The sequence below is a fragment of the Pongo pygmaeus genome, chromosome 9 (genome assembly GCF_028885625.2).
Source record: "Pongo pygmaeus isolate AG05252 chromosome 9, NHGRI_mPonPyg2-v2.0_pri, whole genome shotgun sequence".
Taxonomy (NCBI): domain Eukaryota; kingdom Metazoa; phylum Chordata; class Mammalia; order Primates; family Hominidae; genus Pongo; species Pongo pygmaeus.
The window spans coordinates 15,293,417-15,318,928 of record NC_072382.2 but is presented as its reverse complement, the minus strand read 5'-3'; the positions used below and the strand labels follow the sequence as shown (position 1 = coordinate 15,318,928).

The 25,512-nt window shown below is 38.7% G+C and overlaps 1 protein-coding gene across 1 annotated transcript; it reads left to right on the top strand.

The window, feature by feature from the left end:
- Positions 1–4,257: 4,257 nt before the first annotated feature.
- On the top strand, positions 4,258–23,013 carry OOSP1 (oocyte secreted protein 1). Its single transcript, XM_054439861.2, has 5 exons — positions 4,258–4,356; positions 8,444–8,625; positions 10,774–10,871; positions 13,300–13,428; positions 22,730–23,013. Exons 1-5 carry the CDS (start codon positions 4,281–4,283, stop codon positions 22,734–22,736), a joined length of 492 nt encoding a protein of 163 aa, XP_054295836.2. The 5' UTR covers positions 4,258–4,280; the 3' UTR covers positions 22,737–23,013.
- Positions 23,014–25,512: the final 2,499 nt, after the last annotated feature.

Genomic DNA, 25,512 nt, shown 5'->3' with positions numbered 1-25,512 from the left:
TACTATATAAGCTCATTTAGAGATGCAACAAAACTTTGACCTGATGATGTACTTTTACTTCACTACCCACTGCTAGAGCCATTTTTCACAGTCTCTGAATTATATTGTATCTATCTCGATAATAATAATATATATTAATCTTACATAAACACCCCCCCTGTAAGATTAAGAACTTACTTAGAGGCCGGGCATGGTGGCTCATGCTTGTAATCCCAGCACTTTGGGAAGCTGAGGTGGGCGGATCATGAGGTCAGGAGTTCGAGACCATCCTGTCTAACACAGTGAAACCCCATCTCTACTAAAAATACAAAAAATTAGCCAAGCATGGTGGCAGGCGCCTGTAGTCTCAGCTGCTTGGGAGGCTGAGGCAGGAGAATGGCATGAACCCAGAAGGCAGAACTGGCAGTGAGCAGAGATCTATATACATACAAATGCTTATAGCAGCTTTATTCATAAGAGCCAAAAAGTGGAAACGGTCTAAATAACCATAAACTTACAAGAGATTAAACAACTTGTGGTACAGCCACATACTGAAATACTCTATGATAATGAAGAACAACCTATAGTTACCCCTGACAACTTGGATGAATCTCAAAAGCATTATGAAACCAAAAGAAGCCAGATACAGAAGTCTACACATTATATGATCTAACTTCAATTACATTTTGGAAAAGATAAAATTATAGACACAGAAAACATGCAGTTGCTTGGGTCTGAGGATGAGAGAACAGATGACTACAAAGAGGCATGTGGGTACATTTTGGGATGAAGGAAATGTTCTATATCTTGGTTGTTATGGAGGTTAGGTGACTGTATACATTTATCAAGATTCATGGAACTGTGTACTTAAAAAGAGTGAATTTTATTGTTTGTAAATGATGCCTCACTTTAAAAAAAGTAAAAAGAATAAAAATTTACACTGGAAAAGGAAGTCAGGTGTTAGACTTTGGTATGTTATTGAAAAATGAAGTGATATAATAACCGAAAACAATGCATGAATCTTTACTGTAGTCAGAATAAAACAAATAACAGTAAATAGCTATAAAAAGACTGGTGGGGGAGGAAATGGGGACAAGTAGGTCAAAGGCTACAAACTTGCCATTATGTAAGATGAATGTCTAGAGGTCCAATGTACAGAGTGAGGAGTATAATTAATAACATTGTATATGTACTACAAATTTTCTAAGAGATAAGATTTTAGGTGCCCTCCTGACAGACGAGGTAACTATGGAAGACGATGGTTATGTCAGTTTGCTTGTAGTAATCATTTTGCTATGTATATTTATATCAAAACATCAGCTTATATACCTTAAATATACACAATAATAAAAAGAAGACATATTGAGAACAATGGGAAAACCTTAAATTTGGTTTTTAGATAATCACCACCCCTCAATAAATCTGGAGGTTTCTAGCATTTCAAAGTTGGAAAAGAGGGGTAGGTCCTATCTTAACTTTCAGCTATTTCCTATGCTACTTCTTTTTTTAACAATTTTGCTCCAAAAATTGAAATATTTTTTTCACTAAAATATATATTATTAATGGACTTAGTGTTTGTAAGTATTTAAAATGTAGTTTAAAACATTAAAAAAAGTTTATTTTAAAAAGAAGACTTTTTTTCAGGACGTGAAAGCAATCATTAAAAAAGGGTGAAAGCCTGAAGACAGAGGCTTGTCAGGTTCACAACTAAGCCAAATGTCACGATGAGGTCTGAAGGGAGTGGGTGGATGAGGAGAACACTCAGGGGGGCCGTAGTTAGGTGAAAGATGATTTTATTTAGCAGCAGCTCTCATCAAGAGCTTTCTCACACTGTCTGCCCTGTCTCGGCTGCTTAGTCCAGAGGCTTCCACACAAAGGCGCACGACTGGCTCTCCCTTGCCTTCAGGGTCAGCAGCTTAACTCTTTCTCTGTCTGGGCATGAGCAAGCTGAGCTGTGTCCTGGCTCCCCTCTGTCCATCTGCAAAGAAGGATAGCTTTGGTTCTCTCTCTTTCTCTGGGTGCCAGCACAAGCAAATGTATGGTTAGCAGGGCAAATATACCTTTTACAGACAATAGTGGCTTAGAGTCAAGTGGTGGTCTTCCCATGTTATGGCTACATGGCTGTGATAACAAGGGAGTTATACACCTGTGCCCTAAACTCGCTGAATCACAAAGGGTGTTAATAGCCTACCTTGGCCTATCCTTGACTAAAGCACAGTCATGTTCCTTACAAGGCTCATGGGTAGAAACAAAAAGGATAATAGAATTTTGGGCAACCACCTCTTCAATGCTTCCATCCTCACCTTGAAGGTATTGCTCTTCCAGTGATTTAACCAGGTAATTTTAAGATTCAAACCACCTATTCTTTACTACTTTATTGGCAATTTGATAACAATAGTAGTTTTGCAGATTGTCAGATACAGGAGGCTAAGACTGGGTGGCTGAAAGTCGGAGACATTGCCTTGTGCATCTTTAGGTACCTGTGGACAAGGTTTTGACATTCATTTGGACTGAACCTTAGCACTGTCTGCCTAGATAGCAATATATCTGAAATGATGTTTTAATGTGCTTTTAATCTCAATACACGTTAAATTTAAAAAGCATAATTATTAAAATTAAAATATATTTGTGTATTTAACACAAGTGAGATGTAAACATTTCAAAAACTTAAAAAGAGGCCAGGCACAGTGGCTCACACCAGTAATCCCAGCACTTTGGGAGGCCGAGGCAGGCAGATCACTTGAGGTCAGGAGCTCAAGACCAGCATGGCCAACTTGGCGAAACTGCATCTCTACTAAAAATCCAAAAATTAGCTGGCCGTAGTGGCGGGCACCTGTAATCCTAGCTGCTTGGGAGTCTGAGCAGGAGAATCACTGGAATCCAAGAGGCAGAGAGTGCAGGGAGCTGAGATCGTGCCATTGCACTCTAGCCTGGGTGACAAGAGCTAAACCCCATCTCAAAAAAGCCAAAACCAAAACAAACAAACAAAAATTTTTAAAAGGAACAAATGCTAACTAATTAATTCTATTTTTTTCTTCTTTCTCCTTCCATCTTTTATTGGGCACCCATTTTGTGAAACTTAGGACACACAAAAATACAGGGGAATGGTCTCAACCTTTGAAGAGCTCATCATTTAATGGCATTTTAGAACTTTTAGAACAGACTAAATTTAATGATAAAATTCAGATAATATCAAGGATAGTTAAATGCATTTATATAGTCTTTTCTATTTGCTTTTGGTAAGCTTCTGCTTTCCACATTCTGTTAATGTAGGACACAGTTGCTAAACTCTAATAACTGGTTATTAGCGAAAAAAAATCAGAATATATTTGAACCAAACATTCATTTAGGCTTGTTTTGGTAATAAGATTTTGAATTTCTCATTTTTAAGTTGGCATCTTCTGTTTTGAAGAAAGGAATCTAAATGTGAGTAACTATTTACAGGCATTGCTACTCACAACGTAGTCTCCAGAGCAACATCCCTGCAATCTTAAAATGCAGAATCTTAGCCTTCATCCCAGACATTCCGAATTAGAATCTGCATTGTAAAGAGAGCCTCAGGTGATATGTGTGCTCCTTAAAGCTTGAGAAGCAAATGTCACTGCTAATGGGCATCAACACAGCATGCACTCTGAAGGCAAAACCCTGTAGACCAGGGATTCTCAAAGTGTAGTCCCTGGGTGGCCAGTATGAGCATCGCCTGGGAACTTGTGAGAAACATCAATTCTCAGGTACCAGCCCAGTCTTAGTGAATCAGAAAACTAAATGACACTCAGCTGTGCTTCAATAAGCTCTCCCGGTGATTCTGATATCTATTAAGTTTGAGTACCACTGTTTAGTTGGTGAAAACAGGTGAAAGTAGATGAAATCTTTCAATTCCCATGTTCTCAGGGCTTTGCCTTCTGAGATGCACAGAACAATTAAATTATCATCCAGTTATTTCTTTCATGTTCAGATGTGGAGACAGATGTTATAGGATGATAGGAAGTTTTAATAAAGTAAACCTTAGTTCATAAAAATAACTATATCTGATGCTTTGGACTCTAAAACAAGTGAAGTCTTCTATTGTACTTCTAATGCACATTTTGCTTTATCTTTGCTCTTGTTTTTTGACATTTGAGTAAAAAAGTGTAACATCTTAGAAAATGAAACAAAATTATATTTATGGCACGTGTGTGCTGTCCAAAGTTGTAGTTAATTACCCACACCTGTGTGTGGCTTCAGGCATTTTGTCATATAAGGCTATCTATTCTCTCCAACTTCCTGTTTCCTGAGTGAGGTTTGGTTTTCAATCTGGGCAAATGAAGACCGTTCTGGGGTTCAAAGGGCTCTTTTATCTGCATTCCTTGATATGGACCTGTGCTGGGGACTGGTCAGGTATAACTTATGACTTGGGGAATAGAAGTTTCTTAAAGAGGGCTGAAAGATGTGGCTTTGGATTCTTTACAGTTGTGGTCTGGTTGAATCTTAATAATAGCCAAGGACACATGGAGGGGTGGTGCCTCTTTTCATTGTGCAATCTTGAGATACCATGTTTTTCTCTTGCATACCGGCACTGAGACTAGGGAATGTGCCCTAACCTGAGACTGTCTTTCTCCAACTCGCCTTTCCTTTTCATCTTATTCTGACCATATCAATTCTTGGGGCTCAAGTACTTGAAGTGGGTTTAATATAAAGAGTGTGGAGTGGCCTGGAAAGCAGAGGAGTGGGTGGTGGTAGGAACTCGGGACTACCACATACAGGAAGAAAGCCTTATAAGGCTTAGCCTTTCCTTCCCTTCCTTCCTCCTTTCCTTCTTTTCTTCCTTTCTTTTTTTTGAGACAAGAGTCTCACCGAGGCTGGAGTGCGGTGGTATGATCTGGGCTCACCACAGCCTCCGCCTCCTGGTTTCATGCGATTCTTGTGCCTCAGCCTCCCAAGTAGCTGACACTGCAGATGTGCACCACCACATCCAGCTAATTTTTGTATTTTTAGTAGAGACGGGGTTTTACCATATTGGCCAGGCTGGTCTCAAACTCCTGGCCTCAAGTGATCTGCCCACCTTGGTCTCCCAAAGTGCTGGTATAACAGGCATGAGCCACTGTGCTGAATGCTTATTATTGTTTTCTTTTCTTTCTCTCCTTCTCTCTTTTTCTCTTCCTCTTCCCTTTCTCTTCCTCTTCCCTTTCTCTTCCTCTTCCCTTTCTCTTCCTCTTCCCTTTCTCTTCCTCTTCCCTTTCTCTTCCTCTTCCCTTTCTCTTCCTCTTCTTTCTCTTCCTCTTCCCTTTCTCTTCCTCTTCTCTTCCTGTTCCCTCTTCCTCGTCCCTTGCTCTTCCCTTCCTCTTTCTCTTCTTTCTTTTTCTCTTTTTTCTTTTTCTCTTCTTTCCCCTTCTCTTTCTCATCTTTCTCTTTCTTTTCTTTTTCCCTTTCTCTTCTCTTTCTCTTCTTTATTTCTCTTCTTTCTTTTGTTTTCTTTCTTTCTTTGTTACCCGGGCTGGAGTGCAGTGGTGCCATCCTAGCTCACTGCAGCTGTGAACTGCTAATTAAAAAAAGTTTCTTTGTAGAGACTTGCTATGTTGCCCAGGCTAGCCTCCAATTCTTAGCCTCAAGGAATCCCCACCTTGGCTTCCAAAGCTTTAGGATTAAAGACGTGAGCCACTGATTCCTGCCTGGGCTATCAATTTCTAAGGTTAAGATTTCAGAATTGCAGTGAAAGGTTGTGTATACTTGTCAAGCTACCTATTCAACAAGACAACCTGGACCTGACATGGGTACATGTTAGAATCTTAGTGTATTTGTTATGCTTTCTTTTATTAGGAACTATTTAAAATAGATAACTAAGTTTAAAAAAGCAGGTAACTATAAGGAATCATATCAATATCCACTGACCTGCTCTTCAGCTTTATTAAATCCATAATTTGCTACATTTGCTTACATTTTATTTTCTAATAGAAGTAAAAGTTCAGGTAGAGTTGAAGTCCCTGTGGTCATTCCTGATCCTATTCTCTTCCCTCTTTGCCCATATGTGAGTTTGGTAATTATTCATTTTCCTGTGTGTTTTACAATTTTACGTCAAATTTGTGGATCTGTAAATATGTTTTGCAGGCGTTTATCTTCTATTTCTATTTAATTCTACAGCTTTTTTGTTGTCCATCACTTGGAGATTTACATTTGTAGCTTTGGTTTATTTTAATTACTATTTAGCATTCCAATGAATAAATGCATTGTAAATTGTTTCTGTTCTTATGTTGATAGAATTTTTCCAGTGTTGGGCTGTTACAAATAATGTTTGTATTTGAGTGGTTTATTTTTTTTTGTGCATATCTAGGAATGGAACTGTGAGGCCACAGGTGCAGATCTGAAAAGTAACTCTCTTGCTCAATTGTTCTTTAATTCTAATTGGTTCTCACAGATGTCTTACTTTTTGCTAATCTGGATATGAATAACTGGGGCTTTTACATTTAAGGAAAGTCTTATTTTTAGGTAATTGTAGATTCACATGCAGTGTAAGAAATAATACAGAGATCAAGTATACTATTTATTCAGCTTCACAAATGGTAACATCTTGCAGAAATATAATACAGTATTACATTGGGATATTAATATTGATGCAGCCAAAGGACAGACATTTCTATTGTAATCAGGATGCCACTTTTAGAGCCATTTCTACTTTCCTCCTGAACCACTCATGCCAAACCTTCTGTCTCCGCTTTCCTTAATTTTTGTCAAGCACAGATCTGTTCTCCGTTTCTACAATTTTGTCATTTCAAGGGTGGTATATAAATGGGCTCAGAGTTTGTAACCTTTTGGAATTGGCGCTTTTTTTCCCTCAGCATAATTCCTTGAAGATTCATCCAAGATGTTGTGTGTATCAATACTTGATTCTTTTTATTGCTGAGTGGAATTCCATGGCATGATTGTACCATGGTTTGTTTAACCATTCACCCACCAAAAGACATCTGGGCTGTCTTTAGTTTTTGACTATTACAAATAAAGCTATGTTAACATTTATGTACTTTTTTTTTTTTTTTTTTTGAGACACAGTCTAGCTTTGTCGCCCAGGCTGGAGTGCAGTGGCGCCATCTCGGCTCACTGCAACCTCTGCCTCCCAGGTTCACATGATTCTCCTGCCTCAGCCTCCTGAGTAGCTGGGATTACAGGCACATGCCACCATGCCTGGCTAATTTTTGTATTTTTTGTAGAGATGGGGTTTCACCATGTTGGTCAGACTGGTCTTGAACTCCTGACCTCGTGATCCACCCACCTCGCCTTCCTAAAGTGCTGGGATTACAGGAGTGAGCCACCTCGCCCAGCCCATTTATGTACATTTTATGTGAACATACATTTTTATTTCCCTGGGATAAATGCCAAAGAGTTTAATTGTTGAGTCATATGGTTGTTGTATATTTAGTTTTTAAAGAAATTGACAAACTGTTTTCCAGTGTGGTTGATACATTTCACATTGTCCCAGCAATGTATGAGTGACCCAGTTTCTCGGCATCCTCACCAGCATTTGGTGTTTTCACTATTATTCATCTTAGCCATTGTGATAGGTGTGTAGTGATATTGTGATTTGAATTTGGATTTCCATAATGGCTGATGATATTAAACATCTTTTCATATAGTTATTTGCAATATGTATAGCCCCTTCTGTGAAAGGATTGCAGATTTATATTGCTTCGGTTTCTCTGCTGAGTTTTCAGTATCTCTTGAGAACTCAGGCTCCTTCTAGTATCTTAAGAGCAACTGATAAAATTTTCCTTTAGTGAAGTCTAGAAGAATAGCCAAACTTACTCTTTAAAAAACAAAAACAAAAAAACTCATGCCTACCCAGTCTCATAATTTCTAGTTTGTTCTAATTCTCTTTCCCTGGGACCTAATTCAAGTAGCAGATTATATCAGAAAATTATTTCCATTTCCAGAGTAAAAAAACTTAATGTCCAGATATTTCAAGATAGAAGGGAAAGGATAGCACTGTTTTCACTCAGTTTCTATAAAAGCCTGATTGCTAGCTTGAATTTTCTGGACAAGTCTTTATATATCATGAAACTATGGGTATAAAAATGGAAACTTGCTTGCTTCCATAGAAATGGAAGGGCTTGCTTCAAAGAGCTTCAGTTGAACAAGGGAGACAGAAAATGCTCTATACTTAGTATAAACATTATAATACAGATATAGTCTTGTGATTCTAGCTCTACAATAAGTGACTTTGGAGGGTTAGATGAAATCTTATTTTGTATTGATTTTTTTCCCCTATATATAGATTCACTAAAGAATGTATCTGAAGGATGAGTATATGTGTGGATATATTTAGGGGATGAAGTAATAATTCAGAGACCATGTTTTGCAAACTTGTTCACCTCTTAAGACATTTTGTTTTAGTAAGGGATGATCTCTTCATTTGTATTAACAGGGTATGCTAAATTTTTTGAGCTGATCTATGTAATTGCATACTAACAGAAAGTTTCTCTTTTCTGCTTTTCAGCTATTCAAGTACACTGCACCCAGTTTTGGTTCTTTGCCAGGATTAAACCCACGATATTTTACAATTTGTATGTGAACCCCGATGAAGTGTTTCTAGGAGATGGCTGCTGTGTAACCCATGTTTTGCCAAATGTCTACTATGAGTTTTTCTACCATCCTCATGACTGTGGTATTGTAACTCAAGTAAGAGAAATGGCTATCTTACTTAAAATCCAAGTGTCCCAGTGTGTGATGTTCCCCTTCCTGTGTCCATGTGTTCTCATTGCTCAATTCCCACCTATGAGTGAGAACATGCGGTGTTTGGTTTTTTGTCCTTGCAATAGTTTGCTAAGAATGATGGTTTCTAGCTTCATGGGGCCTGTTGTGGGGTGGGGAGAGTGGGGAGGGACAGCATTAGGAGATATACCTAATGTTAAATGACGAGTTAATGGGTGCAGCACACCAACGTCGCACATGTATACATATGTAACAAACCTGCACATTGTGCACATGTACCCTAAAACTTAAAGTACAAAAAAAAAAACAACAACAAAAAAACCCAAGTGTCTTATGGTTCCTTCAACATACCTACAAACTAGAAGTCATTAAGTGTCTATTTGTAATATGGCTAGACTCTTTAATGATCACATTTAGGACAGAAGCAGTTAAGAAAGGAGATGCTAAATGCTTTTTTCTTGTTAGGTGGTAATTGCAAACACTAATTATTCATTTAGTGATGGAGCAGGCTGGAGAGTTGAACATTTTGAAGGAAGAAAGTATTTTCCATGTATCACAAGGTTTTTCAACAGTTTCTCTAACTAATTATTTATTATAATTCATGAAGTTTGGTCAATTGCAACCAGAAGGAGGGAGTAACACTAATCAAGCATCAGAAGCCTTTTCAAAGTAAATATTCAGTAATCTCCCAGCCCTAGCCCCTACTCACCAGATATTTTGGGTATACTAAGTCATTGAGCATATCACTGATAAAAGTATAACTGGAATTTTGACTTAATTTAAAAAGTTTTTAAAGTTAGTAAAATCTTGCTATATTACTTATTTTTTTCATTATCCCAAATAAAATGCTAAGAGAAGTAATAGAACTTGATCAGGTTTAGATAAATTCCACAGACTGGGTGACACAGAAAGCAAAAGCAAAATTTGAGGTAGAGTTGAGTGTGCAGAATATTTATTAAGAAGTGCTTTTGGGAGAAAGAAGATTGGGCAAAGGGCAAAGCTGAGCTGTGATGCAGGCTCAGAGACAGCTTTGGCTGACCCTGAACAGGGCTTCATATTCCTGCTGGGTAGGTGATCAGAAGTGGGCAACCCTGGGAGAGGGGTGTGGCCAGGGGTAAGACAGCCCTCAGCAGCTACGTAATTCCTGGAGGCGGTGAGAGCCGAAGGCTGAAGGCTATCTGGTAACAGCATTCCTAGCAGCTGGGTCAACAAACCCTTAGGGGATCTGGGAAGCACATTACAGGTCTAATATACCACAGCAGGTATTAGGGGGGCACTATCAACCTTGATATAAACTGGAAGGGGCAGGGAATATTCAAATGTTAACTGAATAATCTGGGTGGTGGTAGTATGTTAATTTCATTTTATCTATGCTTATATTTTCAAATTATCCAAAGAGAGCAGGATATATCTGAGATGGGAACATTTAAAATTATGTAATGAATATGGGTATCTCTGAATCATCATATCCTCCTATGCTGTCAAAGACTGGGCCTTATATTGAGAACCATATGCTAAATGTTCTTAGAAAAATATTTTATTATTAATTGTCTTAACTCCATTCCACCCCACCCCCCCTGAAAACAGCTATTCTTCCTGTTAGGTATTTACTATATGCTGATAACTTAATCACTATTACTCTTTACCACCATAATTATTGCTTTTTTTTTTTTTTTTAGAAATAAGAAAACAGACTTAATTGTTTAAACACAGTTTCCAAGGATTCATGATGAATAGAGGCAGCTCCAAGATTCCAAACGTGATTCATATGATCTCAAAGCCCATGCTCGCTTTGAATAAGCAATGCATCACTACAACTGTGTGTCTCAAAAAGAGGTGTCAATTGCTTTCTTGAATGTGAATCACAAAGCTCCTTTCTCTTTTAACTAACAAGTATTGCTTGCCTTTTATGTACAAGCACTGTGCCAGATTTTAACCCATCTGTCAGTTTGGAAAATGGTCCTGTTTCCTGTGAACAGATACTGTTTATAGTTTAGTGAGAGTGTGACCATTTTTAGAAAGCTTGATGTATCTGTAAATTCCTATTTAAATGCCTGTAAGTTTCCTGAGATAGTTGAGACAAACATGGGTTTAAAACCTCTCTTTGTCTTGTAGCCTCTCCAGGAAGTTCTTCTGCTTAAAACTAAAATCAAGCATATCTCAAGAGACTCTACTGTCCGATCTGAAATGCCTCTGTCATGTGTTGTCCACAAGTGAGTATGGAATGCCAGATCCCTGTCCTAGCCCCTGGCTTCATTTACTGTCCAGATGAAAATCCCAAACCTGAAAGGTTAAATGGTACAACCAGTGATGGGAGTGGGGGAGACACCAAACCCTAATGAGAACACAGATCTCTTGATCCTTGGTGTCTTAGTCCTCTGTTGCATTGCTATAAAGAAATGCCAGCTGGGCTCAGTGGCTCATGCCTGTAATCCCAGCACTTTGGGAGGCTGAGGCAGGAGGATCATGAGGTCAGAAGATCGAGACCATCCTGGCTAACAAGGTGAAACCCCATCTCTACTAAAAATACAAAAAAAAAAAAAAAAAAAAATTAGCTGGGCGTGGTGGCGGGCGCCTGTAGTCCCAGCTACTCAGGAGCTTGAGGCAGCAGAATGGCGTGAACCCAGGAGGCGGAGCTTGCAGTGAGCTGAAATCCTGCCATTGCACTCCAGCCTGGGTGACAGAGCGAGACTCCGTCTCGAAAAAAAAAAGAAAAGAAATGCCAGAGACTGGGTAATTTATAAGAAAAGAAGTTTAATTGGCTCATTGTTCTGCAAGCTGTACAGGAAGCATGGCTGGGGAGACCTCAGAGTTTTTACTCATGGCGGAAGGCAACGGAAGGCTACAGGAGGCAAAGCTGGAGCAGGCATATTCACATGGCTGGAGCAGGAGGAAGTGGTCGGGGGAGGTGCTACACACTTTTGAAAAACCACATTTCCCGAGAACTCTTATCATGAGACCAGCACCAAAGGGATGGTGCTAAACTAGGGGTCCATAACCCCTCAGCCATGGACATGTGGTGGTCCCTTGCCTGTCAGGAACCTGGCAGCACAGAAGGAGGTGAGCGGCAAGCCAGCATTACCACCTGAGCTGTACCTCCTGTCAGATTAGTGGTGGCATTGGATTCTCATAGGAGCACGAACCCTATTGTGAACTGTGCACGCGAGGGATCTAGGTTGCACACTCCTTACGAGAATCTAATGCCTGATGATCTGAGGTGGAACAGTTGCATCCCCAAACCATCACCCCCTATCGGTGCAAAAATTGTCTTCCACAAAATTGGCCCCTGGTGCCAAAACGTTTGGGGACTGCTGTGCTAAACCATTCATGAAGGGTCCACCCCCATGACCCCATCATCTCCCACCAGGTTCCACCTCCAATATTGGGGTTTACAATGAACACGAGATTTGAGTGGGGACAGAGATTCCAAACCATATCACTTGGCCTTGTATTCTTCAAAAGTTGTTACAACTGTCCCCTAGAACATAGGAATACTAGGAATATTATTGAAAAATGAAATGATGACTTATTTTTTGATATAAGTGTCAGGGTCCCTGAAAACCTGATAGGTTTTCACTAAGCAAATCAAGTTATTTAAGTTATTTAAACTTGAACCCATATGCAAGTTTCCTGAAGGCAATAGAGAAAGCATAATGAAATCTAAAAGATACTGAACTCATCGGGTTGTCAAGATCAGCATGTACTATGCAGGGCTGACAGTGTTGGGAGAGAGACATCTTAAAACAGGATTTGTGGGTTAAGATTGGGTCTTTTTTTTTTTTTAATTAATTGACATCTTGAGAAAGTCTAAGTGCTTATTTCATATTATATGCCTGTATCAAAATATCTCATCTACCATATCTATCTATCTATCTACCTACCTACCTACTATGTACCCAAAAAAACTAAAAATAAAAATATTTAGAAAATTAACAACCATTTTGATTAGGTCTTAGCAAAAGTGTGATATATTTGGCAGGACTTTGGACAACTTTTCAATTAGGTTTTTCTGGTTAAAATCCTGAACTGAAATTTTTTCCCTGAGTAATTACAGAAGAGCCATATTACATAGAGCTCTTCCCACAGATAATTATAATAGCAGCTAACATTTATTTATCACTTAGCATATGCCTACACTGTGCTTGTATGAATGTATTTGTTCCTTCTGCTAACTCAATGAGGTAGATATTATTCTTTTTTATTTTTTTATTTTTAAGTGGTTGAGCCTCCTTATTTTGTTCAGGCTGATCTTGAACTTCTGGGTTCAAGGAAGTCTCTTTCCTCAGCCTCCCACATAGCTGGGACTATAGGCACCCAGCTGTGGTGGTAGATACTATTATGCCAAATTCAGGATGAGAAAATTGAAACAGAGAAATTAGGTTACTCGGTCAACATCATTTGCTGGTAGATGGTGGAATCAAGAAGTGAACCCAGAAGTCTGTTTTTTGTCTTTGCTTCTCAGCACCACAAATACTGCCTGTGATGTTCTGGGGCGGGGTGTATTGGGGACTGGTGGCGGGAAGCAGAAATCAATACATCTACTAATAATAGGAATTTGGCCCCAAGTTCAGCTTTGCAAATGCTAGGATCTGAGTAGATCTTAACCACTATGTGATATTTTTCTATCTGCTCTTATTTTAGTCAGCTTCGTCTTTTAAATGCAGTTGAAATGAGAGATGGGGAAACTGACAATGTTAATGAATGGGAGATAGAGGTGAGGATACACATTGCGAATGAAGACATGGCAATAACTTCTGCAACACAATCTTGGTAAGAACCCTTCAAAACTGGCATCTTATGATTTTTGTCCAGGTATGTCCTAGATACCAGTCAATACAATTGTCAAGGAAATGGCACACATTTGTGTTAAGGTGCATTGTGCCTAAAATGTTTCCGGTTCAAGAATGCAAATTCATGATTTCCTATGTTTGTTGAAGATCTTATTGATCATGGTGGTCTTGATAATCTGTTACTAACTGGGAACACCATATAACTAAGAGCTATCCATTTTGGGTATTATGTGAAATACTATAATTAACTTAAAAAGAAAATACCTATCAATTTAAATATCAATAAAGTTCTGAATTGTAATAAATGAGTATTAACACTGAGCCTACAAAGTGGGTTAGATATGTTGATGATCCCTGGGAAAGTGAACTCAGAAGTGTCATAAGTCTGTGTTGCAACTTTTTCCAGAAAGTACCAAATGAATGTAAGGTAGTACAGTTTTTCATTCTTGAGCCCCATATGAAGGTATATTATGAAAAATCCACACATATTAATATCTGGCTATTAATAAAAGGATGGAGCTGTGTTTAATAGAGAATAAACAGGATACCTAGAACATTTGGGATGTACTTCATAGCTTAGAGGACAAAAGTATCCTTATTCACTTATACATACATCGCACTTGAATCATTAAACACTTAAGAATTACAGTCTCAAGGATAGAACATACACTTTCTTTCTTCTCCTCCCTTACCTCCCACTTACACCTTCTCCTTCATTTCCATACATATACATTGCTTTACTTATGAATAACAGGCTCTTAGAAGTAGGGAAGTAATGTTTACATTGGGACATATATTTTACTGTCTTCCATTTCAGTAAGAATCTGACTGCTACACTCCCTTGTTCATCAAATGAGTACCTTTATTGCAAGAGAAGCAACCATTCTGTCCAGTTTGATATTGAGAGGCAATTTGGAATCTCTGCCATGATTGCTTAGGACTGAGGATTTAATGTGCTCTTTTGTGAAAGTCTGAGAAGCAGGAAGGGGATTTAATGCTCTCAACTGTTATCCATCTGAAAAACCTAAATTGTGATTTTAAATAAAATGCAGGCTGCCTTCCACTATTCCCCTTTTAAAATAGGAACTGCCACTGCTTTTAACTTTACAAAGTTTTATTTATGAATAAAGTTTATGCTACTATATATCTGTTTCTAGTTATTGCAAGACTGACTTGTATGTAATTTTAAGCTTCAATGCTCATTAGAAATAGGTTTTTAAGGGTACAGTTACTAACTCTTCTCAGTTGCTGATTCATGCCCTTAGCTAAGGCTTAGTTGTGGTTGGTCCTGGTAACAGTGCCTAATCATTCATTTATTCCACAAAGAATCCCTCATGGAGTTCACACTTTAGTAAGAGGAGGCAGAGTATACACAAAAAACATACTCTATGGTATTTTAAGAAAGAGTAAATGCACCTTAGGGAACAGAGGCAGAGTAAGAAGATAGGGAATACTTGGGTGAGGGTTGTGGTCCTTAATATGGCATCAGGGAAGGCATCCCTAGAAGGTGATGATTGAGGAAAGAGCTGGAGGAAGTGAGGGAATAAGCCCTGCAGATCCTGGAGGGAAGGTCATTCGCATGTGTACCCTAAAACTTAAAGTATAATAATAATAAAATTTAAAAAAAAAAGAATATGGGAACAGCTGATGTAAAGTTGCTGAGTGTTTGCAGAACAAGGCCAGCATGATTGGAGAGGGAAAGTCATACAGATGAGGTCTTAAAACAACAACTGAAACACCTAAAACAATGAGTGGAGTACCTCATCTCATGTCTCAAAGTTGATTGACACACTTGGCTTTTGTTTGAAATAAGATGGGAACCCCCTGGAAAGCTCCAAATGGAGGAGTGATGTGATCTGACTTGGATTTTTATGATCAGGATCACCCTGGCTGCTGGATGGAGAATGGATACCAAGAGGAAGCAGGGACTGAAGTAGGGAGAGGGATTAGGTAGTGATGACTACAAGGCCAATGGTCCTCAGCCAGGGGCAATTTTACCCTCTGGGGATTGTATCTGGAAGCAGCTTTGTTCATTACAGTGATGGTGTTAGTGTGCTACTGGCATCTCTATAGACCCAGGGATGCTGCTGAACATCTACAGTGCCTAAGACAGCCACTGATGACAAAGAGTTTTCTGGGCCCAGAGTCAATAGCACTGAGGATGAGAACCCTGGTTTAGATGTAGCATGGATTTCATAGGAAGAGTTCAGGTCAATTGATCTAAGGATTTGCAGACAGCTAGATATGAAGTATGTTAGAGGAATCTGGAGAGTTTAGGATTTATGAGCTACTACAAAGTGGGAGATGCTACTATCTTGGATAAAAATGTGGAAGATGTTGGTTCGGAAACCTTATTTTGAAAATGCCATGTTTAAGATGCTGCTTAGATATCCAAGAGGAGAGAGCAAGTGAGTAGTTGAATATAGAGGTCTAGAGTTCAGAGGGAGAAGGTCCAGACTGGATGTAGAACGTTAGGATTCATCAGTACATACTAATACTTAAAGCCAGTAAGATTGCATGAGTTCAAAGCAAAGAAGTGAGGAAAATGAAGATAATCAGTCCAAGGTTTGGGTCTTGGCATATCCAATGTTAAGAGGTTGCTGAGAGAAGGCAGAACCTTTGAATGAGCCAAAGAGAAGACCGTAAGGTCAATTGGAAGTAAAACCAGGGCAGAGTGGGGTCCTGGGAGCAGTGCAGGTGGAGCTGTCAGCTGTATCTTCTGTTGCTGAAAAGTTAAGTGGGATGAGAACTAAGGGTTGTCCATTAGATCTAGCAATGTGGGGGGCATTGATGACTTTGATAAAAGACAGTTTTGGTGGAGAGGTGTGGGTGATAGTTGGTTGGATCAGCTTTAAGGAAGTATGAGAAGAAAGAAACCCAAAGGAATGAGTATAAATGGCTTTTTCTAGGAGTATGGCTGTAAAGAGAAAAATAGAAACGGGCTTATTGTAGGGGAAAGTGGAGACAGAAACTAGTGTATAAGATAAGTACCTGCACATGGTAATAGTTTTTTTTTTACAGATTACCATGAATTTCTGAATAGTTTTTAAAGAGATCCAGATGTTTAAGAAATGATTAAGAAATTTTGGCTTCAGAGTTGTATCCTTAAATAAAAACTGCCTGCATTACTATCACATGATAGTAAAAAGTCCCAAACATTTATAATAGTCACTACAGCTATTTATGATAAATTATCAAATTGCAAAAAAATCCAAACTAGTGTATAGGTGGAGGGATAAGATGGATTGCTGAAATGCTGAATATAAAAAAAGGTGGGTAGAAGGTTGAGGCACATCAGTAAGTCAGGTGGGGTCACCTCGTATTGCTCAGATTACCTCCACAATAACAGATCCTAAAATTAAAACAAAAAACAAAAAACACGGCATGAAATTATACACATTTGCCTTTCTGTCACTACCATAGACCTAAAAAAGAGACAGATCGCTGAGCACAATTTTCATGCTTACTTTACCTACTCTCTTGAACTTTAGAGCCCAGGTAATCAGGAAAGGCTAGGATTTTTAGAAAATTGGGCTGAGTACATGGTAAAGCATTAGAAGGTGTGCATATGCAGCGCCTGAGTTCATTGCGAGCTATAAAGTCACGCGAGGCAGTGGGCGGGCTTCATTTTGTGGTCTTCATCCTGAGAGGTCATTGCTTTGGATCTGGTATCATGAAGGCTCTCTTGGAGTTAGCTTTAGTTCATCTGCTTGTTGCTGTGATTTTTCTGGGTGTGGAGAACCAAGCAGTATAAATCATACATTTCAGACATTTGTTCAAAGAGATGGTTTTTGTTGACAGGCTCAACGTGCGTGTTGAACGAATGAACTGCATTTTTTTTTTTTTGAGATGGAGTCTCATTCTGTCGCCAGGCTAGAGTGCAGTGGCACAATTTTTTTTTTTAGCTGACAACCACTATTTGGATAAGTTTCCAAAATCATGCTTCCATCTTTATAATTTAAAAAGAAGTCAAACTTCCTAACTCATCAGAATGCAAAAATTAATCAGCCTGACTAGTTCCAGAGGATTGATTGGTCAGCCAAGTAATTTCTTACTTTAATTTGAATCAATACCTATGAGAAAAAATATTTTTAACATTCCATTGATTCATGTTATATTTGGTATAATATGAATCAATGGAATGGAATCAATGGTATAACATGAATCAATATTTAAAATGGAGCACTAGATATCAAGGCCTATTATAAAAGCATTTGGTTAAGGTGGTGTCTGTCATGTTGTAAAGTTATTTGTTATTTATTAGAAAGTTATTTATCAGAGGCAAAAAGTAGTATTTTGTTGGAAGGATGCTTGAATATCCTATTTCTTCAATATGGAGATTCCTTAAAGAGCTAAAAGTAAATCTATTTGATCCACCAATCTTACTACTTGGTATCTACCCAAAGGAAAATAAGTCATTATATGAAGAAGACATGTATGCTTATAGCCACACGATTCACAATTGCAAAGATGTGGAACCAACCTAAGTGCCCACTGACAAATGAGTGGTAAAAAAAAAATGTGGTGCATATATATAACATGGAATACAACTTGGCCATTAAAAGGAAGGGCATAATGTCTTTTGCAGCAACTTGGATGGAGCTGGAGGCAATTATTCTAAGTGAAGTAACACATGAGTGGCAAACTAAAAACCCTGTGTTCTCACTTATAAGTGGGAGCCAAGCTATTAGTACACAAAGACATGCAGAATGATATAATGGACTTGAGAGACTCAGAAGAGGGGGAAGTTGGGAGGGGTGCTAGGAATAAAACATGACATGTTAGGTACAATGTACACTACTTGGTCATGGGTGCACTAAAAGCTCAGAATTCACCACGATCTAATTCATCTATCTAACAAAAAAATCACTTCTACCCCCAAAGCTATTGAAACCAAAAAAATCCTGTTTCTTGTCAAATTTTTACTAGTTTTAGCATCCACTGATTTTTGTTCCAAGTAATTATTAATGTGGTGGCTGCAAATATTGATTTCTGCCCCACCTTTGCCCCCATTCAATCGTTCCTTCTATTAGTTGGCATTCTTAGGTAAGTTAGAACTTGCCCCTTCCCATTTTCCATTATGTCTAATGAAGCTATATTAATACACATTTTCCTCTGGTTAGCATGTATGCTGTCTTTTTCTATTGGTTTACTTTTACATTTTTCTGTCTTCATGCTTTAAGCATGACCATTTCCTCCAGTGAGTTTGATTTTCCTTCTGCCTATGGCTAGAAAATGTCCTTCTTCTTAGGAACTACTTCAGCCCCTTGATTGTTATGGCTTAGAGCAGGAGTCCCAGACTGAGCTTCCCTACCTGCTGTTGTGAGTTTTAGTATTTACAAAGGACTTTCGCTAGAGGAATTGGGCCCAGAGCAAATTTTCCCTTGTTGGCTTCCTTGTTGCTCAGTTTCCTGCTACTCAGGCTCTGGTCTCCTGACTTTGCTGCCTTGCTTCTGTTTCTAAGATTTCTCTTAGATCTCATATATACGTATATATATATTTTTTCTCTCTAGGAAGATGATCCTGAACTGTTTCCTAAGACAGAAATGTACTGATGTGTTCTTGTTGGATCTTTCAGACTTTGACATATACTGTACTCTTGATTCACTTCATGTCAAAATTAAAGCACTGACAGTTGATGATTGGTATGTGCTTTCTAATGCGGTGTCTCTGGAAAGTGGGTGTTCTGTAACCAACGTATGGCAAGACTTTTTGTATGTTTCTGTACCCTACAACTGACGGTGGCATCAAGTCTCAGATAAGAGCAATTGCTATTTCTCTCGGTTGGGTTGTTCGGGCAGCCCAGGAATCAGCTGCCTCAGAGAAGGTCCTTGTAAAGCAAGGCTAATCTGATTTTTATAAATATACTTTTTCAGAACATAGGAAATCAACATGTAATATAGATAATAGTTCCTTGCCTGTCAGTCAATGAATTAAACCTCTTAAGCATATTGAGCTCTAGGATAGGGATTGGCAAACTTGTTCTGTAAAAGTCTCTATAATATAGTCATGAGTTGCTTACTAATCAGAATATGTTCTGAGAAACGCATTGCTAGGCAATTTCATCCTTGTGCAAACTTCATAGAGTGTACTTACACAAACCTAGATGGCATAGCCCATTTTACACCTAGGCTATATGGTATAGCCTGTTGCTTCTAGGATACAAACCTGAACAGCATGTTACTGTGCTGGATATTGCAGGCAACTGTATCACATTGGTATCTGTGTATCAAAACATATGTAAACATAGAAAAAGATAAACAGGGTACGCTCGTATAGAGAAGCTCCATTATAATCTCGTGGGAACACAGTCATATATGTGGTCTCTTCTTGACCAAAATATCATTGTGCAATGTGACTGTATGCATTTTAGGCTTTGTAGATCATAAAGTTTCTGTTGCAACTACTCAGCTCTGCCCTTGTTCCATGAAAGGAGACATGTGCAGTACATAAATAAGCATGGCCACATGTATTCTAATAAACTTTTTTTTTTTTTTTTACCAAAATAGGTAGTGGGCTAGATTTGGCTTGTGGGCTGTAGTTTGCTGAACCCTGCTCCATGGGATGCTAAGTTAAATTGAACACAGAACTTGCTCTGAATATGTTGACAGTTCTACAGAGAGTATCGTTTTTATTTCTCTATTTACAGCAAAATCACTCATCTAGTAGTTTTAAATTCAATGTAATTATTGAAATTGTAGAAGTTCAGTCCATTTTCCACCAGAGAAAAGTGAAGGGACTATCTATCTATCTAATCATCTATCTATCTATCTAATCATCTATCTACATATTCTTCTACAAAAATAATAGCATCTTTCATTGAGTTTGCTCTTTCCCTGAGTTTGTGCTAAGCTTCTCAAGGGTTGGAGGGAGAAAACTGTAGTTTTGAGGATTCATGTATGATCCTTATATAGAATTATCTGAATATACATCTATACTTGTCAAATTCTGAAGCCCAATTTAGGTGTAGGCCATTTTTTCTTTAATCAGGCTCTCCTTTGGTTTTCTTCTTCTTTTTTTTCAACATGTAAAAAAATTGTAAGAATTTATCTCAGAAATCAAGAATCCTTTTGTTACACAAAGAGAACATTTAGAGATGCTAAACAAACATGAAACTGAGCCTATATCTAGTAGTGGTATCATGAGAACTTTTTATTATTATTTACCTATTTTTTCCTAATACTTTAGAATTTGCATACCTTCTGGGAAGAAAGCACAAAAAAACACATTATGGTTTACATTAGAATGAGATAAAATTCATCAACTGGCCAAAGGAAATCTAGGACCCAATATTATATAGAAAATAAAATATTTCAGTGAATGTGCTTATTAAAGCATTTCATCAACCATTAACTATCTTTTTAAATCCTTTCAGTCTAATTGTGGATATTATTTATATTGACTTCTTAAGGGCCAATATCTTTATGAATTTTTCATATCTTTATGTTTTTTTTTGTCTAATACTACAATGCTATGAATCTGGCATTGTCTCATTTCATAGGAAACCATGACTTTTAGGAAGATAGAAATAGTAAGATATTCAGGGAAAATACAAAATTTAAACAAAGAATAAGCCCAATTATACAATAAATGATTTAATTGCTTTTAAAATAGTGGTATTTGAATAATTATGTTGTATCATAGAAGCAATAGATTTAGATTAAATTAAAACTTACTAGGGGTTCCTACTTTCCTACACAGTGTGCCAAGTTTAATAGATCATCTATTTTTTTTTTTATTTTGAGACAGGTCTTGCTCTGTTGCCTGGGCTGGAGCACAGAGGCATGCTCATGGCTCACTGCAGCCTCAACATCTCAACAGTGCTCGGTGGGCTCAAGCAATCCTCCCACCTCTCAGTCTCTGAGTAGCTGGGACTACATGCTCACACTACCACAACTGACTAATCTTTGTATTTTTTGTAGAGGTAGATTTATGCCATGTTGCCCAGGTTGGTCTTGACTCCTGGGCTCCACTGATCCTCCTGTTTTGGCCTCCCAAAGTGCTGGGATTAGAGGCATGGGCCACTGTGCCTGGCCAGATCATCTATTTTTATTTATTTATTTTCATTTATTCCATTTATTGAAAAGAACAAAGTATGTGGAGCTGTGCTAGGTGCTGTGAGACAGTGCCACTCAAAGAATGACATGTGATTAATGGACTAGTACACCAATCTGTGACCAGTGGATACAGAAATGGAGGGTGAACTACTTTTGTAGCAATTGAATATCAAAGAATGCCATCATTAGGCGTGCAGTTTTCTTTCCTCCTTCCCTTTCTCTCCTCTCTTCCTTCCTTCTTTTTTTTTTTTTTAAGTAATTCATTTTCATTGTCAAAATTAGTTCAAGGTGGGTTATGGACCAAAATCATGATAGCAATAGCAGCTTCCTTGGCTGAGGACATTTGCCTCAGGGAGTCATGGCTAAATTAATCACGTGACTGGCAGGGTGGCCAGTCTCCCCTTGTTTCCCTCCTGTCTTCTTTCATCAGAGTCCTAAGATAGTCCTGAGATCTCAGGAGCCCTATTTTGTTGTATATCCTCTGCCCTGATTTGAAGAAAAGATGATTCTTACTATGGGCTTTAGCCTTTTGTTTTTCTGTAAGTAGATTCATTTGTTTACATTCCTCTTGTTCTATAACCCCATTTCTCTTTCTCTGACTCTTTTTTTTTCCATTGGTTACTGGGGTACAGGAGGTGCTTGGTTACGTGAGTAAGTTCTTCTGTGGTGATTTGTAAAATTTTGGTGCACCCATCACCTAAGCAGTATACACTATATTTATAGTCTTTTATCCCTTGCCCCTTTCCCACTCTTCCGAGTCCCCAGAGTCCATTGTATCTTTCTTATGCCTTTGCGTCCTCGTAGCTCAGCTCCCACATATAAGTGAGAACATACAATGCTTGGTTTGCCATTCCTAAGTTAGTTCACTTAGAATAATAGTTTCCAATGTCATCCAGGTCACTGTGAATAGTGTTAATTCATTCCTTCTTATGGCTGAGTAGTATTCCATTATATACATAACAGTTTCTTTATCCACTCGTTGATTGATGGGCATTTGGGTTTGTTCCATGATTTTGTAATTGCAAATTGTGCGGCTACAAACATGCATGTGCAAGTATCTTTTTCATATAACAGATCATCTAATTTTAAAAACAAATATGCCTTTCTGTTCATTTTAACCTAAATTTATTCCTTTTTAAAACTTTGAATGCTTCTTTGATTTCTGTAAAAATTTAACTGTAATGTAATTGATAAATCTACTTAAAATTTAATTTGTACCCTCAGGTTTTAAAATTGAAGGTTACTTTTAGATCTCTGCTAATATTTATCTCAAGAACATTATCAAGGCGAGGACTCATGCATATTTCATGTGCTGTCGAGCGAGATGGATCTTCATCACACTCTGCAATTTCATTTATCCATCCAAGGTACTTGTGTTCAGAGAGAACATTAAATGTCACCCTGGAATGTCTGTTTAATGATGATACTGGTTTCTGTTTTAAAATGTGTCATCATACATGTTCTTTGGATCTTCAACCACCTATTTTCCAAGTAAAATTCTGAAAACGAGCTGAAGCGGCACTTTCTTTTTTTTTTTTTTTTTTTTTTGAGACAGAGTCTCACTCTGTTGCCCAAGCTGGAGTGCAGTGGCACGATCTCGGCTCACTGCAAGCTCCGCCTCCCAGGTTCACGCTATTCTCCTGCCTCAGCCTCCCGAGTAGCTGGGACTACAGGTGCCCACCACCACGCCCGGCTAATATTTTGTATTTTTAGTAGAGATAGGGTTTCACCGTGTTAGCACGGTGAAACTTAAACAAATTGTTAGAAGCTTAAACAAATTTACAAGAAAAAACCAACCCCATAAAAAGGGGGCAAAGGGCATGCGCCCAGCACTTTGGGAGGCTGAAGCAGGTGAATCACCTGAGGTCAGGAGTTTGAGACCAGCCTGGCCAACATAGCAAAACCCCATCTCTACTAAAAATACAAAAATTAGCCAGGCGTGGTGGCATGTGCCTATAGTCCCAGCTACTTGGGAGGCTGAGGCAGGAGAATCGCTTGAACCTGGGAGGCAGAAGTTGCAGTGAGCCGAGATAGCACCACTGCACTCCAGCCTGGGTGACAGAGCAAGACTTCGTCTCAAAAACAAACAAACAAACAAACAAACAAACAAAAAAAGAAGACATACATGTGGCCAACAATCATATGAAAAAAAATCAACATCACTGATCATTAGAGAAATGCAGATTAAAACCACAATGAGATACCATCTAACACTAGTCAGAATAGCTACTATTAAAGAGTCAAAAAATACAAATGCTGGTGAGGTTGTAGAGAGAAAGGAATGCTTATACACTGTTGGTGGGAGTGTAAATTAGTTCAGCCATTGTGGAAGACGGTGTGGAGATTCCTCAAAGACCTAAAGACAGAGAAACCATTTGATCCAGCCATCCCATTACTAAGTATATACCCAAAGGAATATAGAATAATATATATTCTATTATGAAGACATGCATGTGTATGCTCATTGCAGCACTATTCACAATAGCAAAGACATGGATTCAATCTAAATGTCCATCAATGATAGATTGGATAAAGAAAATGTGGTACATATACACCATGAAATACTATGCAGTCATGAAAAGGAACAAGATCATGTCCTTTGCATGGACATGGATGGAGCTGGAGGCCATTATCCTTAGCAAATGAATGCAGAAACAAAAAACCAAATGCCACATGTTATCACTTATAAGTGGGAGCTAAATGATGAAAACACATGAACACATACAGGGAAACAACACACACTGGGGCCTTTTGGAGGGTGGAGGGTGGGAGGAGGGAAAGGATCAGGAAAAATAACCAGTGGGTACTAGGCTTAATGCTTGGGTGATGAAATAATCAGAACAACAAACTCCCATGACACAAGTTTACCTATGTAACAAACCTGCACTTGTACCCCTGAACTTAAAAGTTAAAAATACACAAAAGGCCGGGTGCAGTGGCTCATGCCTGTAATCCCAACACTCTGGGAGGCTGAGGTGGGCGGATCACTTGAGATCAGAAGTTCGAGACCAGCCTGGCCAACATGGTGAAACCGCATCTCTACAAAAAATACAAAAATTAGCCAGGCATGGTGGCCCTTGCCTGTAGTCCCAGCTATTTGGGAGGCTGAGGCAGTAGAGTCACTTGAACTCAGGAGGTAGAGGTTGCGGTGAGTCGAGATCAGGCCACTGCACTCCAGCCTGGACGACAGCGTGAGACTCCGTCTCAAAAAAATAAAAAAAATACAGAAAACAAAACAAATGAAATGTAAAATAATACAGCCACTGTGGGGGAGTTTGACAGTTTCACTCCTAGGTTGTCATGTAAGGACTAATAGTAAGGCCTGGTATCATGCGCTGTCTCGGCATCTGGTGAAACTGGAAGGGCTGTAAAGGCGTAACTGCATATTTATCTCCCTCCTCCGCTCCTGAAGATAAGGTCCTCACTAAACAGCTCTGCTTATCAAGGAGACCAGATACAGTTCCTGCTTATCTCTGAACAGTGGGTTTCAGTTCCCTGGCAGCCTGCAGAATTATTCAAACAAGCCAATCATACGCTCCTGTGGGATCTAGGGGTCACCTCACCCTCTTGATGTTACAACGCTTATGTCCCAGAGCCCCTGGTTGTTCCCTCTGCTCCTAAGTGTGGTCCTCGTGTGGACCTATGTGCTATGTGGTGCTCTCCTCTGCAAGGCTGTGAATGTACACACCAATGAATTGCTTTGGAGCGCATCTGCTCAGTGTCAGGTGTTGTGTGTTTGGCTATCACCATAGCCCTAGGATAGGAATCTCTCCCTCAGCAAGGCGGTGGGTGAATAGGAGGCGATTGAAGCTGAGTCAAATACCCCAAATAATTGAAAACAGGAATTCAAACAAATGTTGAACAAGAGCTTTCAGAGTAGTACTGTTCTCAAAGATGGAAACAACCCAAAAGTTCATCAATGAATGAATGACTAAAGAAAATGTGCTATACCCATACGACAGAATACTATACAGCCATAAAAAGAAATGAAGTACTGATTCATGGTA